The sequence below is a fragment of the Tigriopus californicus genome, chromosome 9 (genome assembly GCF_007210705.1).
Source record: "Tigriopus californicus strain San Diego chromosome 9, Tcal_SD_v2.1, whole genome shotgun sequence".
Classification (NCBI taxonomy): domain Eukaryota; kingdom Metazoa; phylum Arthropoda; class Copepoda; order Harpacticoida; family Harpacticidae; genus Tigriopus; species Tigriopus californicus.
In genome coordinates, this window is record NC_081448.1 from 6,222,453 (window position 1) to 6,241,361 (window position 18,909).

Sequence of the window (18,909 nt, forward strand, 5' to 3'; positions counted from 1 at the left end):
GTCTCGTTCAATGAGATTGAACAAGAGTTGGGTGTGCCACCTCTGGCTACAACTGTCTCATTGAATAAACCGGGCGCTTGTGCACCGTGAGCAAAGGTGGTACAATATTAANAAAACCTTGGTCTTGGACCTTGATACTTTTTAGGTGATGGGCGTTTTTTTTGGGGGGGGAGGGGGGAGGGAAAATGCAACTTTCTAATTTGTGACTTAAGTGCTTTCAAGGGAATGGTGCACTAGTTGCAAAGTGGTGCTTAAATTATGCACCGGAAGTGATGAGAATGCATCGAAGAGGTTATCAGCGTTTCCATCCACTCAAATTGCTTAAGCAAAGTCTACAGTGCAGAATTGTGGAGTACTCATGAACAAGTTTGAGGAAAATGGGCTTATTTCATTTTTGAAGGCTCCCCTTGGCGTACAAATATTCTTGGCAAGAAATGCATGCTCAAAAGCGCCTACTCACTTAGACTCGGGGTCCCTCTCGTCGATCCTTTGATTAAGGACCTGATAATATCTTTGCCAGTTTCTTAGAATCGTTTCTCCCGCCAAAGACCTATCAAGATGAAAGTGGATCAAGCCGGGCCAAAGAGAACCAGGAAGAAGCTCAAGGGGCAAGATGGGGGAGGAAGCTGAAACGACGAAGTGAAAACGACATTTTCCGTCTCCGTCCAAGCCAGGGTGGATGGATCCCGGTTGGTTGGCTCTCTTGGAACAAATCCCGGCCATCGAGAGAGGTCCAGTAGCCGTCTCAACCTTAATCTAATAAATGATCCTTTTCGTGCAGCTCCTTCGCACACCGGGAATAAAGACCTCGTCGTCGAAGTAGTACGTATAAAGGGCCAGAGGAGAATAAAGACAGTACTTAGTGATGCTGTGGCCTGGCTCGAGCCCCGTACCTCCAGGTGGGGTCGAGCAGAGGGCCTTCGACAGAATTAAGAGCAAAGAGATTAATTTAATGTGACCATTTGTGGGTTCTCCAGTCTATTGGGACATTAGTGAAACCCGGGGCCTTGGCCGAGTAGTCGATGAGAAAATGAGAAAAGGAGGAGGCTAAACGAGCTGGGATATGAGCAGTCAACCTTGAGACCTTGAGCAGCGAGTCGGCGAACTAGCTGCCAAGCAGGCTATTGGACACGAGGGGGGGCCGCCCACATGTGTGGGTGTCATAAAACGAGAACTTATGAGACGTTGATTGAAAGAGAGCGAGAAAAAGTCGAGAAGGAAAAAAAACGTATGGATCTGATTTCCCCACTTCCCTCTCGTGTGCGATCCGCTCAAGGCCAAATGAAGGCTTTCCAACACAATGTGAGTGTGTGTGAGACCACTCAGAAAGAGAATAGACTAATCTCGGATTGGAGACGTTGAATTCCAATGAGGTGGCACCACTTCCATGCGTCGTATGTACGTAGTTTCGAAGTGACTCAAGGTTGCTTGGACACATGCAACCTATTTCTATGCAAGCAATGGCTGCTGCAATTTCATGGACCACTGATTTCAGATTGCTCCTCGAATGATCCTTGCCCTTCGTGAGGAGCATGTAGTGGTATATTGCGTAGTTGACTGGTAAGACAGTCCTCCTGTATATTCATGCAGTACGTGTTCCCTTCCGCTCGTATTCCATTTGATGTGGACACTTTTTTAGACAGCAAATGGGTTTGACTTGGCGTTCATGGTTTGTCAAAAACACGAACTTCTACAGATATGGACTTACAACGAAAAGAACATTTTCTTGGCACTTAAACCATACATCTTATCCAAAAATAGCAATGATTTTGATCTAAAGATTTGGCCAAATACTGTTTTTTGCCAAGCTTGGGCCTGAAATCTGGCTTTGAAGACTCAGGAAAGGTAGATGAAGCTATGTATGAAACAAGGATTACCACATAAATTTTGATTCTCCAATTGGGCTGATAAAAGAGCTTTAAACATCATGACTTTGCGCCAAGCCACTTTTCAATTAGATGCTATCAAAATGACTTGCCTTTGGTTGCAAAGATCTGACTGTCTTATTTCATGAATATATTATAAAAAGGGACTCATATTTGTTCTGACCCAGAGCAGGTCGGTTTGTCGGGAACCGCGTTCACAGTCCAAACACATTTGTCTGTGATCGAACAGATTCTAATGACTCGCTCAGCATGTGGTCCTCATAATTTGTTTGGAGCATTGCATTTTCAATAGGACTTTGTATTCTTCGGAGCTGCAAAGCGATACAAATGCCACGGGTCGCGGGCCTCTCCCAAGGGCTGAATTTCGAAGCTTCCCAAATCCCAATGGCAAACGCGTTTGTTCCTTTCTTTCTCGAACACCCCTCAAACTCGCCAGCCAAGAAGAGCGAGAGAAAGAAGTGTCGTGTCCCCTCGCAAACTCCATCCATTTAAGTTCCTCCAAGTCTTGACGGTCTTTTCTTTGCATAAAGTGGTCCCAGGGTCCCTCAAACCTGGTCGAGTCTGTTTTCAACCGCTTTTAACCCAACTCGAACGGTGTTCTATCTTTCAATTAACCAACCACAGTCGTCAAACTTCCATCACATAAGGTGAATTCCTCACATTCAGATACTTGGTTTGACTTGGTATCCCCCAGGCAGACCTGATTGGTTGATTCATGGACTTTCAGACTGAACTTTTTTTAGGGAATCCCTAACTACTCTGAATAGCACAATCCAAACACTTTGACTGCGACTGGAACTCGCGGCTCTGAGATAAACCAAGGGCCTGAAGAGGGGAACACTCCTTGGAAAATGGACCCCCACAATGGGACACGGAGTGATGGAGGAGGCAGGAAGAAGATCTGTAAAGTGCTTTATGGTCCATGTCACTTTGGATAATGCCGAGGAGACGCACTATATCGACAAGGCTCGCACGTGGTTCGGTTTCAGACGCCTCTTCCTCCCATGTGATAGAAGTGAAGAAATAAGTCACCGGGTCCCATTTCATCTAAAATTCAGCGCCACCGCCCTAAAAGCCATAAAAGTAAGCCGTCAGCATTAGGGATACCGTGGGAGATAGATTCCAGGGTGGTTGCCTCTCAAGGTAAAACAATGCCTGGATACTGTGGATCGTGGATCCATTCACTCCGAGGGGAACGAAGGGAACGTAGGAGAGCGCTCATCCACCTACCGGTATGATCGCGCATCTTCGTGAGAGATTACTGGAATTGCTTTTATTGCCAATCTTGGATAGAAATATCTGATTGAGGAAATGATGCACTTTTTACGACGCCCGGGGTTTTCAAAAAACTCAATAAAGCGTTATTGAAACGGCATTCGCTGAAATTTGGACTTTAGATAGAGATTTTGTTGAGCATGATAGCGTGATAAACGTGATCACGTGCTTGTTTTGATATGGATCTGGATACAATGTTGATCCTGTTTTCTAGATGAAGGATCATTAGCCTTCAAACTTCTCTGATCTTACCCGGGAGAAACTTTCCAACTCCAAGTTGTTGATCTATGAATAATTTAGAGTCTCTTGGCTATGTGCAATCTGTAGCGAGCATTCCAGTAAAGAGTTCAATTTGCAAGACGTTGAAGAGAATCGCTCTCCTTGGCACATGGAGAAGTTCAACAACGCCACTCCTCAGGGGAATCGTAGTTTCTTCTTTCTTAAGTGATTCTCTGGTCCTGAGGAGAATCCAGAGACCCGGGATGATCTGTGATAAGTGAGCCCATCGAATTTCTTAATGAAGAGAAATGTTCCTCATCAAGAGGGGAGAGACCCAGGTCATTAAAACACATCCCAGATGCTTTTTGTTGAAGAAACCATCACCAGAACACACTCCATGCCAAGCAGCAACCCATAGAACCCCTTGCTATAGAAAACCCAGGAACTGGCAAGTTTCAAGGGCTGTGGGATTCTTCAGAGGTCTTTGCCAACTCGGTTGGAAAATCTTCTTGGAACTTGGTAAATGCGGGCAATTCATGGAACAACCCTCTTTCTCTCTTTTCCTTGGTCGGGAAATGCAACCTCTCTTCTTCTACTTCTCCCTATGGTGGACGTCTGACATTTTAACACTAGCTGGACGCCTTAATGTCGTTGCTGGCCTTAAATCGACGGTTCAGTCATTATCCAAGATACGATCAGTCCTCAAGCTCATTATGCCTCTTTCTAGTAGTAATTAAGTGCACACTATACGTATGTTTCACATTTACCATTCAGTTGCGTATAGATCTTCCGTTTTATCAATTCATCGACACACTCAAGACATGCCCAAATTATGACTGAGTCGCAAAGAAAGCCATTGAATGTGCAATGCTACCAAAGTACCACGTATTCATACGACTTCTTTCTCCATCTTTCTTTGACACGCCAAGGAGCCTGACGTTTCTAAGGAAGTATGAATGAAACGTCGTAATTAGCGTTCACCCATGGCTCTTTTTGGAGAGCGAGAGAGAATTACTATAAAGGTGGGTCGCTGAAGGTTGGGAATGCGTGCGTGGATGTGTTCATGTGTGGATGTGTGTTTGCAGCCTGCTTTGGCTTAGGACCATGTTGTTCTCCTCGTAGGCCATGGCAGTCGCTCTCCAATGAGCTCATAATGACAGGGAACTACTGGTAGTCCTGTACACTACAATCATGCAACAATTCGAGAAATGCTTTAACTGACATGCAATTACTTGACAGCCAAGAGAACAGTTTCAATGAGGTACGATATGTACGTAGTACTACTGTATTTTAGTACGCAAGCTGTACTAGACATGGTGAGGAGTGAAATATTCGGGAGAAGCTCACCTTGAGAACCCTTTTCGTGACTATTTTCTGTCATTGCAGCTTTAAGTGGATAAGTTGTAGTCAAAAAATGGAACAATGTCAGGGTGTCATGATGATTTATTGTAACTTAAAATTGATACAATTTGGGGAGATAAATATCACATATATCATTCTTGTTTAGTTCGGGCGAATTCGTCGCCCTGGATAGGTGTTTTTGCTTCTGCGTCTGTTTTTCTCACCTATTTATAAAAACCATAATAGGCATAGCCCGTTGAGCGGGCGTCTGAAGACTTTTCGGGGGTCTCTTGCCCTCGGCATTGATTGATATGTTCATGAAAAGCAGCTGCTGCTGTCGTTGCATATTGAGGGAAACATCGGAGTAGCTTGAATAACTCCAATGTGACGGACTGCAGGTGATACAGAGTTCAAGAAAGCAGAGAAATGGGAAGTGAAGGTATGAATGGGTATCCAATATTTAAGAGTAGTATATGGTGGGCGAAATGAATCATTCCTCTCTGACAGGCGAGAATGTCACCTTTTATTATAAGCGACTTTCATAATTCAGATCGGAGCGTTGTTGGAACACTTCACACTCAGTCTGTGACCAACTCGGCGGGAGCTCGTTCACTTTGGTCCAATCGCTCTTGTTCCCCAATGGCATTCTGTGACGAAATACGAGTCCCAAATGGTTCATTCCCCCTCTTGACGGATCAAGTACGGTTTCTTCCTTTCGCTCGCACATTCTTTCTTGAGGATCCAAGGAACAAGTAGGCGAGCGTTGGAGCAATAGACCGATGGAGAGAGAGAGAGAGACGGACAGACACACGAACAGACAGACATGAGGATTGGAATCTGGTTGGCTCATGTGCGGCTCAATTTTCCTCATCAATGCTCCCTGAGTGCTTTGAAGACAAAAAGCAGGTTGATAATGAAGAGTCCCCCTGCGGTGATGGAGAGCCCACCCAGGGCTTTGCCAGCGGGGGATCCGTATTGTGGGTGATCATACGAGTCCAGAGTTATCACGCCAACGCAGATCAGAAGAGCGCTCCCCACAATACTCAAAAGAGCCTCCTGGAAATACACAACATACAATGGTGAGTAAAACTGATGCATCCTGAAAGACCAGGCAAGGCTGCCTTTCACTCGTCAAGCTCTAGGATGGAACGATTCTCTTTGACTTCTATTACTAGGTATACATTTTGGTGGCATCGGATTGTGATCTGCATGCATTCGCTTTCTCGCTTCGTGTCTGTCACTCGTGGCTTGACAATCGCTCTCCCACTAAGTGACTTGAGCGTAAAAAAAAGCAACCTGAAACTCTGGTTTGAGGAAGGTAAGAACCCGACTAGGCCAGCGGTAAGGCCAGCGGTAAGGCCATTAAGTGCTGGAAGTACCCTATCATTAAATCGTTGGGAAAGCCAGTGATTATTTCCAAACCTCAGCTCAATCTATATGTAGCCAGGAAAGAAAAGGCTTTTTCTCGCTTCCAAATTTCCCTCCTTCAACCTCATTTTCCTGACAAGTGCAATCAAGAAACTCTTATATTTCCTCTATTCACTACCACTACCCCCGCCATCACCACTGGCTCATTCGTCTGGCCGGCTGTTGGACTGTATTCCCGGGGTGTGTGGACACACAACCAGCGGGTCTCTACCTAGAGTGAGTGTTGTTGGTTCTCTGGGCAGTATTTGACTTCATGAAGTCATTTTCCTAATGGCTTCAAACACGAACTTGGACTTAAGGTAGAGCGGTGAATCCGGGAAAAGTGGACGGAAAGGGTGGTCCTTACAGATCAAGAAAAGTTTTCCAGCTACTGAAACTTGATATAGAGCTTATCTGATCGCTCAAGCTCACTTGGGGGGGTCATATTTAATGTAAACATACACACACGCATACATTTGCCAGATCCCCAAAAGTCTGTTGGCTATCATCATCAACCATTTAGATTGCTGATTAATATTATATTCACAATCTCACATTGCCTTTTACCCATCATCCAGTTCCATGGCCCACCACCGACTCAGCGTTTGAACCATAAATCATGAAAGATGGACACAAATAGTAGTGTGATATGACCACAATGAACGAAAGCACAATATTTCATTCTAAATGGACACCCAATGGTATCAAAGAGGATTGGCGTTTGTACGGTGCATTCTCTTGGGTTCAAGTCGATCGCATTATTCATATTCTGGAGGTAGATGGAAGGCCTACAACTGGCCAGAGCCCGGGTGGCAAATTGATGAAAAACCAAATTCAAAGCCCTTTAAGCTTCCCCTTTTTTACCTCGTCATTCAATCACCAACTCCTTCCTTCCTTCCTTCCTTCCTCCTTGCTCTTTTGCCTCTCTTCGTGCCTCAAAACGGAACAAAAAGAAATGGGGGCAAATTGGAAGGACGAGGCATGCAGACGTCCTACAATAGTGGTATCCAAGGCATTTACTACCTCGCGGGCAGGGCGGATGAATTGGACACTCAGTCAGTCAGTCTCTGTCTCATGTCTCTCATATGGGAGTGGGTGTTACCCTCCCCTTTCTTCTTCCTCCTTGTCTTCTCATCCTCCTCCTTATTCTCCTCCTCCTCGTTTGTTTGGTGGCTTTCTCACCAATTCTCCGTTTCTTTCTGGGAGATTTTGGTCGAAGAAAAATGGCCTTTTCAAGGATGATAAATGATGGTTACCATCAGTGACATTCAATCATTAGTCTTTTCCAAAGGTGCCTATTGTATGCATAGAAAATGGGTTCCTTAGGGGAATTTCCCGGGGTTAAGGACATTTAATTGTCGGCTTCTTCTTTTCGCTCCAAAGGTTGGTCTGGGGCTTTCATTTCAAACCAGAATCAAAGCCCATGGGTTGCATTCTAAGACGCAACAACTCCAAGTACGTTTTCCCAATTGCCCAATAGATTAACCAAGAGTCGAAGAGGGGAAGAGGGGATGACCCCCTTTCCTTGGGTTGTTCCATTTCCATGTTCTCGGTACGTATGAATTGACCCTCGTCTAATTGAGGGGTGACCAGTCAGTGATACGAGTGGATGGCACACGAATCCTCGACATCGAGGGCTTTGGAAGGCACATTTTCAGCCAAATAGTGGTAATCCATACATACCATGTATTCAAGAGTGACCAACGAAGGGGTAAGGAACGAAAGACAAGCTTCACTGCCATTCACCCCGAAGACGAACCTCCAAAGACACGTTGGACTAATTAGTAGCTACAGAAGATTACTACGGCCCGTGCTTGATAAATGCCAAACCTAAATTAGCTCTTTTACTATAACCTTTTTCATGGGAGAGCAAAGAAAAAAGAATAATGAATCAGGTTTGAACTGCCGATTTCCTCTTTCTATCTGCAACCTTCCTATTTGGCAACGAACTGTATTCATAGATTTCCACCACTAGCAAAACTCTGCTTGACATTCATGAGATGAGACTAGTTCACATACACTTGGGAGAGGGCCAAATATCCCCTCATCAATATTCAGTCACTTAGACCAATGTCTTTGGTGGTTCGCAGGTCTTTTTGCTACTTCATCAAAGTCCCAATTGTCATTATTATCATTCGAGGGACGCAACATATGAGGTAATAGGTTTTGAGTGAAAGTTGCCACTGGATTTGGATTCGGAACACTTGAGCCCTATTTATGGTGGACGTTACTAATCCTGAAGTTGAGGACCCTGGATGAATCAACTTCAAGTTTGCTCGCAGCAAGGCTCGCTTGGATCAGAGAACGAGATGGTTGGCGAAGGAAGAAGTGGTATTGGATTACTGGTTAGGATCAACAATATCGAAAATGGTTTGCTTTCCAAGTCAGAGCCATAAAAGATAGTAAACAAGGAAGTTCGTGAGACAACCTCGCGAATGACGAGGCCAGCAACTGCTACTGGAGTTCCCATTTAAAACTGTCAATTGAGGCCATAGGTTTCCAATAGTTTGCAATGAAATCTAGTTTGCCTTGTCATAGGCTCCTTCAGGGTCTCCATCGGGGGACCAAGCCATAGAAAGAAAGATATGACAACAAATATTGGCCTTTGGAGGCCACGGTCCTCAGAGGATGATCTCACTCAATGGATTCTATTTGTTTTGCTCCCTAATGATACCATACGATTACGTGGCTTTCGAACGCATAGTGGAAATGGAATCCTGCTTATCTGCCTGGTTTCGGATAGAAAATGTTGTCAATTTAGATCTTTGGCACTGATATGTCTAGTGGCATTCGTTGGCACCAGTGTGAGTGGAACACTCAACTGAGCGCGTTCCAACATCGTTCCAAAACAAAGAAGCCAACATTCGCACTGCCGACTCAACAATCATGATAGAAAGGCCTGGAAATCAAATAAATTTCCCTTTTACCAAGGCAAGTGCTCTGGTCGAGCAGATTGTGTGTGAGTTTATTGCCCAGGCGTTCCATCAAATTGGCTTCAGTCATGGAACGAAGCATGGGCATTGAACGTGATTTTTCAAGGTTAATCATGCATTCAAAATCCATGCCTTGGATGGCCCGAGAACTTGGCGTAGAGAGGTGAAGAGCCCAAAATGGGGAGGGAAGACGGGAGAAAGTAGCCACTCATCCAAATTTGGTCTCCTTCACCCAACTTCACTCTCTCGCTGGAGGTCAAAGAAGGCAAACATTGGGCAGGGGATCGATAGAAACGAAATAAATTCTACTCGCGTCTGGACTCTTTTTCTAAGAGAAGTATCGAAGGTGGACGGCGAACGAACCGGCGGCCATCACATCCCAACCACCAGAAATCCCAAAGAACGAACAGACGCCAAACTTGACGGTTCAAGCTGACGTTGTGGGTGAGAGGGCACGGTTGGTGCACATAGTAGACACAAGCTCACACACACACACATAGCGCTCGTCAGGAGGAGGAGTAAAGCATGATTAGGTCAGGCAAAGGCCTCTTTGCTATGCCTCTTGAAGAGGTCCAAGTGAGGTCACCATTGATCATCCCACGACTACCTAACTCGTCCAGACTTGAGCTCTTGGAAAGGGTCACTCAGTTGGCTGAAAGAACTGCCGTGAAAGAAAAGGCCGTGGCTACCAACATCAACAGGCAACGACAACGGACTACTGAGAGAACGAAGGGAAAATAGAGTGGGAAAAGAAAACAGTAGAAACACACATTAGGGCTGGGAATTACTCGGCATCTCCCGTTCTACTTCCCAACTACGGAGAGAACAAAGGCTACACACTTTGCAAGGGGAGGGAAAAAACTTTGGTGATTGGGAGGATAAACAGGAAAAATACTGAAGCCCAGACTTCTTACTTCCTTTGCCAAACGAACCATAAAAGTTAGCCACAATTTCACTGCCCATCCCTCGACTGGCTCGGTTTGGAGCAGTTATTCATTGCATATTTGAATAGAATTTCATTTCCAACCTTTTTATTCCCGGTGTGGCTTATTTTAGCCGGGAATGTTTGCGTTTGCTCCTTTGAATAATGTGTTCCCAACTTCATTCCAAATATCCGTAGTGAGCCTGATCCACAGCAGAGGCAACTTTTTCTTCCATTTCTTTGGGAAACGCGGAACATTTATCATATACGTCAAAGTTGTTTCAGCCAGCAATACCTAAAGCCCCGGGCTTCAATCCCACAAAGAAAATAAGTATGATCATTACGATTTAAGCTTGAGTAAATATTAGAAACAGGATCAGAAGCGAGGTGCTTTGTTACACAACGTGTAATAGAAAAAACGGTTAACAGTCACCCCAAATTAAACTACCAAAAAATAAATGGGAGAGGGGCCATTCATTCTGAATCTAGACGTCCATGATATCTGAACATTGGTCTGAGTACCGAGCGTCTGCCTGCCATTAATGCCACTAAAGTCCCTCCATATTTTCGTTGGCTCTCTTCAATGATAGTCAGTCAGCCTGAGTTTTCAGACTCACGTTGCCGACTGACGGAAACTCGAACAACCTTCAGCCAATCCCAAGCTCATTCATGTGGTCTCAAAAACAATTACACGCAAAAAGGTGTTGTTGCCATTTCTTTATCAAACACCCACTCGTTATTGTAGAACTGTGCTGTTCTGTTATTCCTGCACGTACCTATATGCATACATGCGGTTGCTTTGCTAGTCGTTAGGTTGAAGCAAAGTAGACATGACAGTGGTGTGCCATGGTTTATGCATTTGGCAGGTGATGACAGCAGTGTCCTTGACGATGACAAGGTCGTTCAAGAGTCTCTTGAGGCATGGTTGGAGTGGCCTTTTTTCTTTTATCTGTGGATCTACCGAATATGCAGACGTATCCAGAAATGTTTCTTTTTTATGCCACCAAAGAGAATTGGAGAGAAAGGCCCCTACGGGAATGCTTCGATGCCTATCTTAAGTGATCTTTGTGGTCTTTGGGTGGGTGTGCATATGATAAAAGGCGTTCATTTGATCTCACGTCAAGATTATTGGAATATTCCAAGTCATGGTAATGATAGGCGCCAAGGTTATTTATTACAACAGCCCTTCATAATCCAATGAAGAAGTATCCACATGTACGTACGTACATACTGCACACAAAGTGAAGGTACTTCCATAAAGAAATGCCCCAAAGAAAGCAATGAAATAGGTTACACTGCCCCTGGGATTCGAAGGTGGAAGAGTGGATCTTTAGAGTGATTTATCCTTTCCCCTGATGAGAAAACTTAATGTCTTACATACATTTGCTTATTCCACCACTCACAAGAGAAAAAACTATTCCCATCAAAACAGTATTTGCCCTCACTTTGAGAGAGATCAGAAGACGTGTTCCCTGCATTCATGTATTCCTAGAGCGTTCGTGGGCCATAAATGTTGAACAAGATTAATAAACCTTCCAATGAATGTACACTGTTGGCCACAATACTGCAGTGATCCAAGCTCCGTTCCATTATTGCCACCCCAACCTTCCCCCCCATTTCCACGCAACAGAAATGGGTTCCAACGACCTCCTGAGGTAGTGGTTTAGTTAGCATCCCCCATCAATCATGCCTACAAGGAGCCAACCCTCGGTGTTTGTGTTTTCCCATACTCTACGTACTTTTGTATGTATTGAGGCACTTGGAAATGACTGCCACATCCTTCTTCTCCTCTTTTCCCAGCTTCCGTTCATGTTCGGCCAATATTGGCCATTTCTTATTTGAACGTTGCAGTCCATCAATCCATGATGTGGTGAATTTTTGATGAGCATGATCAAGCCAAAATTTTCCCAACCTACATTGGTCCAATTCCTCTTTCAACCTACATTGGTCCAATTCCTCTTTTCCCGAGAGCAAAGCCATTGTGGAGCCGTTTCGTAAACACTGCCCCCAATTGCAGGACATGACGCATTTTCCATAGACCATTGACCCATGTCTTGAATCGGGGTTGTCATCGATCATAGCAAATCGACTTGATCTTGGCCTTGGCACAAGCAAATGGGTCATTAATCTTGAGATCATTACCACGATTTCCAGAAGAGCAATCAATCGCCACCATTTATTTTGGCTTGAACGGCGGAGCTCACCGCTACTAAAGAGCCCTTGGAATGCTCCAAGGTCTTTATACTCACTTATTTGCCTAGTACACATCATGACTGGGTGGGTTCGTGCGTTGTGGTTGGTATTGAATGAAGGCAGACGTACGGAAGGATCGGAGGAATGTAAGCCTTTCATGATGAGGCACAAGTAAGTCATGAACATAAAGTGAGCACATAAACCAATATTTTCCGTGTGTGAAGCCTTCACATCATGAAAACCAAGTAGACCAAATAACAAGGTTGTATACGCTGCGAGAGGCGAGAGGGGAGGGGTCTGTTCCAAAATATGAACCAGTCGTGTTTTTTAGTTCTGAGGCCTCGGAAAGGATGAGAGTGAGGGAAACGGAAAACACTTTTGAAAACTCGCACCTTCTCTACCTTGCACACATAGCTAACGCTCCTCGAGGTCAACTCGGCTCTCCCTTTGAACTGATCCATGGGCGTTTTGTCCCCCTTCCCCCCTCTACCTTCTCGTTCCTGAGACATTTAGGAAAGAGTCGTTTAACTTTCCTAGGACTCGAAACACTGGGAATTGGACCTTTTTGCGTCTTACCCCAGCTCTCCTCCCAGCTTCAGGTTCCAAGCTCTGAGACCCGTGTGGACGGACTTGGAGGCAGTAACAAGAAGCGTGGTCGAATGGCCAAGCGCGACCTCCCATTGAAGGCCATAAAAGACAAATAAAGACCGACACGTGGAGAGAAAGGTAAAAAGAAGTCAATTCAATCAAGGGGAGTGACTCTCTCGCACTTCCATGGGGTCCCTCTACTTTTTCCACTACATCCTCTCAATCTCTAATTGTCAGGGCAATCTAACCGTCAAGTCGGGTTCCGAATGAAAAACGTGAAGACCGATCTCGTTCGAAAGATTTGTCATGTCTGGGCTCAAGCTTCGAGATTGATAACGTGAAGAAAGCGGATGTCAGAAGATAAAACAGGATACACAATTTGTCTGGCTATCATCCCTGATTGAAAGGAAGTAGCACGAGAGGCTCTCTGGCCAACAAATCAAATCCGTCTTGGTTCTTTTTTTCCATCCTATCAGTGGCTTCTTAAAATTCTCGAACCTGTCAAAAGCGCTGTTTTTCAGTTGGTTATATCAACAAGGGCAGAATCGGAAATTTGAACGAGATTTGCAAGTCAAATTAAATAATCCAATTTGCCAGATCGTCTCAATTCGCTTCAACGAAATTAATAATATTGGAAGAGTTGTTATTCTTCCTTCTGGCGCCGAGTTTGACTGTCCAAGGGGGAATAAAGATAACCATTCCGAGAATCAAAATATTGACTTTCTCAAGATTTGAAAGGAGTAGGGAGCCGAAATGAGGGCTGGCAGTTCTCGATGTTGTTTCCAATTCTACCTGCATACTCCCCAATCCCCCTGGTTCTCTTTCAATATTTGAAAAGGACAAATTGTGGGAAAGGCCAAGCAAATAAGCAGTTGTAAGCCGCTCATGCTATGCGGAAATCGGAACCATTCCCCTCACCAAAATTGGAGACGACTTGAGGTTTTTGAAACGGCCAACAAAATGTCTGAATCGTGCCACATCAACGAAAGAGGAGGAGCACGAGTACGAGACCCTATAGATATCTTGGTGAGGATGTATGTTCATTTTGCCAAATGGTGCTCGGAAATCTCATTTTTCTGAGAATCGTTCAAAACTGCCAGGTTGGCAAAGCGTTTTCTCCGCCAACTCCCCGTCAATTTTCCTTGAATACTGAGGAAATGAGATGGAAACACCCAGCCTCAATTCAAAGCTGAGCTTGGAGTTTCTTCACTCAGTCACCCAAAAGCTCCCATGTGAAGGAAAACGAAAGATATTTGCCAGCCACACACACAGACTCGCGAGCGAGCGAATGAAAGAAAGTCTGAACCTGCTAGGAATGCCAAATCATATTCGGATGCAAGCCAGATTTCAAGACCGCTTTGAGCTCTTTCCAGTCCCTGATTTATGATCCCACCAATCCGCCAACCACATCAACCGGTTTGATACGACAAAGTTACCGCTCTTACCATCACAAAGAGACTGCCTCCCAAGATGTAGGCCAAGAGTATGAGTGGCACCGTGAGGGCCAAGCCCAAGCTCGTCCCAACCCCCAGGAAATCCTCCACACCGAAGGTGAGGCGAAGTCCGTCATTGCCAAAAGCCGCCAGAAGCACCACAGTCACGAGCACGAGCTGAAACATAAAACTTTAATCAAGTTCGGCCAGGAAAATACGTAAGAAGGAAAGAGAAAAAGAAGTTCATGTTCCAAAGCACCCGACGGATGGGTGGGTGTGATAATTAAACGGACCCTGGAAGCGTCATGGACTTGGTGACAGTTAGAAATGCCCTGGCTGGGATGTTGTCAAGAGAGAAAATTAAATTTCCTAGTAAGGACTTGAGCCGTGTTAGAGTCCTTTTCCTCTTGGCACCATTCCGGCAATTCTTTTGGCTTTCAATCCCATCATCTTACAGATGGTAAGGATAAGGAAAGGGTGAGGCAAACCTTTGGTGTTAAGTGTCATAATCTGGGATCACGACTTTGGGACCATTTCATCCCACTAAACGTGTAAAGTGCCTCGATTTTTAGCCACCTAAGGTACTAACCCCGTAACAATATTGTAGTTAGAACGAAAGGAACGTGTGCACAAAACTTGTTCTAGGGTAGGTGAATGCTAGTGGTTACTGTGAGATTATGTGTACCAAGTTCCAAGGCCTCGAATGAACTAAAACTATGTGGAGCATTGCTAAGCCGAGAAAGAAGATCTCTCGGGTCCCCAAGAACCCAAAAGCTCTTGAAAATATTTCTCCCTAACTCAACTTTACCCACAGCGACCTTTGGGTGGAACACTAACTACTTGCAACCGTGTACTATTCCAGTCCCACCCAAACCTGAAGTATGGAACCTTTGGTGGTTGGTGGTTAAGGCAGGAGAAGAAGAGGCAAGAGAGCTGGATCCCAAGTGGTTTTGGCACACGAAGTTTTGCATCGTGAACCGACTTCAACTTGAGCATTGGTAAACGGTAATGTATGCATTTGCTGACTTGCTCTCCTTTACAGAACACACTAAATTGTTCAATTCGAGCTCAAAATGAATTCCAACGTAAGGCCCACTCAAAGACTGAGGTCAAGCAAGAGCTTTGTAGAACGGATTGTGCATTTGTAAAAGGGGCTAGAATGCTTCCTCTCCTTTTATGGTTAACTTTTGTGGCACTTCCCATCCAAGGAAATGTCGGCGATGTTTTACAACCCCGTTCCCTCTTTTTGGCACACATGTTTCCATCTGGGTCCCACCAGAGTCGTTTCTTTCAAAAGCTATCTCATACCTTGTGAAAGGTGTAACACGATGGATATCGGGACATTTATCCGATAGCTTGGAATCGAATGGGAACAGAAGATGATATAAATCGTGAATAGAAAAGTCATAACTTTGCATTTGGCCGGAAAGTTTACAACCACGGGCAAAGAGGAGGAAGGAAGGGGGGGGGGCGTTTTCCTATCGTTTCAGTTGGTAAAGAGCAGAGGAAAACGGGGCGCCTACATTTTCGGCATTCTCTTTCAACCCACTTGATCCTTTCTAACTGGACCTAGTTTTTTTCTCCTGCCTCTTTCTCGTGTTCGGGAATGATAAATTGTGCAGAACAGACCGACGTGAACGAGGAATTATTGAGAACACCCGAACGAGAATTCCCTGCCTCCTACTCTGGGTAGCTCCTGCTCGTGTTCCATTATTCGGAAGGGTCTGAAAATGTGTGAGAAAGACCCAAATAGTCCACCCATGATTCTTGACCAGGCGGACGCGTTGCCTAATTTCATTTGGCAAACAAAAACTAGTCGTTTTCTTTGAGACAACGGTGAAACAATGGCGGATGAAAGATAATAATAATGCCGTTCCGTAATAAACCTCGACTGTCAATGTGGATCATTCTTGCAACAGACAACGGATTCCTTGGTATTTATAGCTAGTATCGTACCTTCAAGGGAACCATAAATGGAAATTCTTGCAGGGAACCAAATTACTTCCCTTCCCTTGGTAATTTCAAAATATGACTAGCGAGAGTACGAAAAGCACATAATCGTCCACTGGAGACCCTCATATGGGACGTTCCAAAAAGGAAAAATGGTAACCCAAGTCAACAAGTCAAGCTACATTCACTACGCTCCCGCATTTTACTGCTGTAACACAAGAACAAACACTTTTTTTTGCAACTTGGTACCAATTCGTTATCCCTATGGTCCATCTCTATGGTCGGTTGGTTTGCAGAAATGTGGAACAACTTGTTCCAAAAAGGAAACAACTTCTATCGTGAGCCCCGTGTAGGCCCGTGATTTGTTAGTGACAGCCATCAACTCAGATGTCTCCAGGATTTCAAATATGGGATGGCTTGAAAAAAGAAACTTTTCAAGTTTGGAAAAGACGAGTGGAAGAACAACAGCAATAAAGATCCGTCGTGCTCTAACCAAAAAAGTTCTGTTTCTCTGCCTATGCACTTCCAAAACCTTCGCTTAATCCATTCACCAAAATTTTTGTAGGTGCGTAACAATCATCGGTTTGAACCGTATGATCATCACAGCATTCAATTTCATTCAAGAGAGTAAGGAAAGTGAGACAACAGACTCAGAAGTGGTTGGTTGGTTGAAAAGAGTCTTTAAGTCTGGCATTAGATGGAGGAAATGGTGGAGGTGAGTTGGCAGAGACAGAATGAAGTATGATGGCTATAACTTACGAGTCTCATTCCTGGGATTATCCAGGCACCCTCTTTCTCTCTCTCTCTCTCTCTCTCTTTCTCTCTCTCGTTTCTGCTTCTGTGTGCTTTTTCTGCTCGCTGTACCTTTTGTTATCCTTGCATTATGCGAACAAACAGAAAAACCAGATGAATGTGATGACAAAAGGATTGAGAGAGTGGGGGTTCAAAGTTAGAACTCTTGGCTGGCAGTGCAGTTTCATCCACAACAGAGGAGATGGGGACTTTGGGTAAACATTGGGTGGGGAAGTGGAACGACCCATCAGCGTTGCTCGCAGAGATGAGGGTTATAGCATCCTACGTATCTCCACCCAAACACGAGCCAACACTTCCATCAGCACCCATCTCCTTGTCAAAATAAAGATAGATTGCCATGTTTTGCCTGGAATTTACCGCATCAAGAAAATTGCACGCTTATGCTAGCCCATGATCTGACCCCTTTTTGGACCAGGAAAAGTCTAATGGATAAAATGTGCAGGAAAAGTTAAAGAAGATAAAATGAACTCTTGGATGCAAGAGTCCGAAAGTAAGAGCCCGCACTCAAAGCTATCTTACCGTGATCAAAATTTTGAGAATTCCCAATGGAGTCTTGATGGCTGCCAAGTTGGTCATCTTGAGAAGTGAATAAGGGTTCCCAAGAAAAATGCAGCAGCAGCACTTGGGATGAAATCCAATTTGACGGGTGTGCCCCTCTCACTTCCTTGATCCTCGTTTCGTTTGGGAGATCTCTTATCCGGGTCCTTGTGATGTGGTTTTACCTTAGCCCCTTTATTATTTATGGGACTGATCCGATGAGGACTGGCCGAGCTAAAACATGAGGCTGAAATTGGTACGTTGGGGTTGGGGCAGGAAGGGGGATTGAGCTTCGCGTAGAGCAACCCGATTTCCGGGAGATCACGATGAAATATTCGACTTGGAGCCCATTATTCTAGAAGTGTAGAGTCTTCTCCACTTGGCAATGCTGAGGCCCACCATGTTGACAATTGGTCGGGTCTAGGTGTCTTAAAAACCGGAGACGAATGTGCCACCACCATAACTTTCATGAGGTGATCATTCTCCGAGTTCCAACTTTCACTCTTTTCCGACCGATTTTGGAGCTTTTTCGTGTTCACCAAATCCCAATCCAGCTTTTGGCACCTCTACTTCGGTTGGTTGTTGCGTGACACTTTGATGGTGGGTTTTTTCCAACTTGCTCCTTGGCCAGGGTTCCTAATATTGTTGTTCCACTCCTCATGTCTTTGGTTTGGACCTCGATCCACGACTAACGTACTGACGGATTTCGTCTGGCACAACGCAAACTAACGACGGAATGGAAAAGGGCTCGTAGCACTCGCTCGCCTACGTGCTTAGTTGCTTGCTTACGCACTCACTCACTTACCGAGCGAGGAAGAGTGGGATTGTGAAGGGGAACCACAGTGACTACTGTTGTATGGTTTCTACCATCTTTCGCACTCTCCAACCCTCAACCTGCCTTTTCTTGCCGCCTTCTCACAGCTCGACAGTCTCTCATCAGTCGGAGACCGACCGAGGTTGTTCCCTTATCGAGCCGTCTTCTTCACCCTCCTTCTTGTTCCTCTTCTCCTCTTCCTCCTGCTTCTCCTCGTACCCCTCCTTCCGACTGGTTTGTTGGCCAATGACTTCGGCGTCTTTTCCAACTCACACACACACACACACACAAACTGTGGTCTCTGGAAAGTGTGCGGATGTTCGAGGTTTCGAGGCACTTCTCTCTTTCATGTCCCTCTATCCTTATGGAGGGAAAAGGAAGGTGAGACGGGACCAAAACGTAGGAGGCCGCAATAAATAAAAAAATAGACGGGACTGGGAATAAAACTAAGTCTTAAGCAACTATGAGCTACACCATCAAACGATGAATATATATTTGAAAATCTTGGGTTGGTTTTAGAATATACCAAATGTATACGTGTAAAATCAATGCAAGCCGCTACCGGACAACGTTTTACAGGAGTTGCTCCGTGTAACGT

At 44.9% G+C, this 18,909-nt stretch overlaps 1 protein-coding gene across 1 annotated transcript; it reads right to left on the reverse strand.

The window, feature by feature from the left end:
* Nucleotides 1–4,805: 4,805 nt before the first annotated feature.
* Nucleotides 4,806–18,597, reverse strand: LOC131887000 (uncharacterized). The gene is made up of 4 exons (XM_059235481.1): nt 18,303–18,597; nt 17,480–18,222; nt 14,210–14,374; nt 4,806–5,777 (listed from the first exon to the last, which is right to left on the reverse strand). Exons 2-4 carry the CDS (start codon nt 17,534–17,536, stop codon nt 5,592–5,594), a joined length of 408 nt encoding a protein of 135 aa, XP_059091464.1. The 5' UTR covers nt 17,537–18,222; nt 18,303–18,597; the 3' UTR covers nt 4,806–5,591.
* Nucleotides 18,598–18,909: the final 312 nt, after the last annotated feature.

Bases quoted from the DNA above. Each gene is read 5' to 3' on its own strand.
- LOC131887000 (XM_059235481.1), bottom strand. From the start codon at position 17,536: ATGACCAACTTGGCAGCCATCAAGACTCCATTGGGAATTCTCAAAATT. The intron at 14,375-17,479 runs GTAAGATAGCTT...TTTATGTTTCAG, and splicing joins TTCTCAAAATTTTGATCACG to CTCGTGCTCGTGACTGTGGT. The intron at 5,778-14,209 runs GTAAGAGCGGTA...GTGTATTTCCAG, and splicing joins GAGGCAGTCTCTTTGTGATG to GAGGCTCTTTTGAGTATTGT.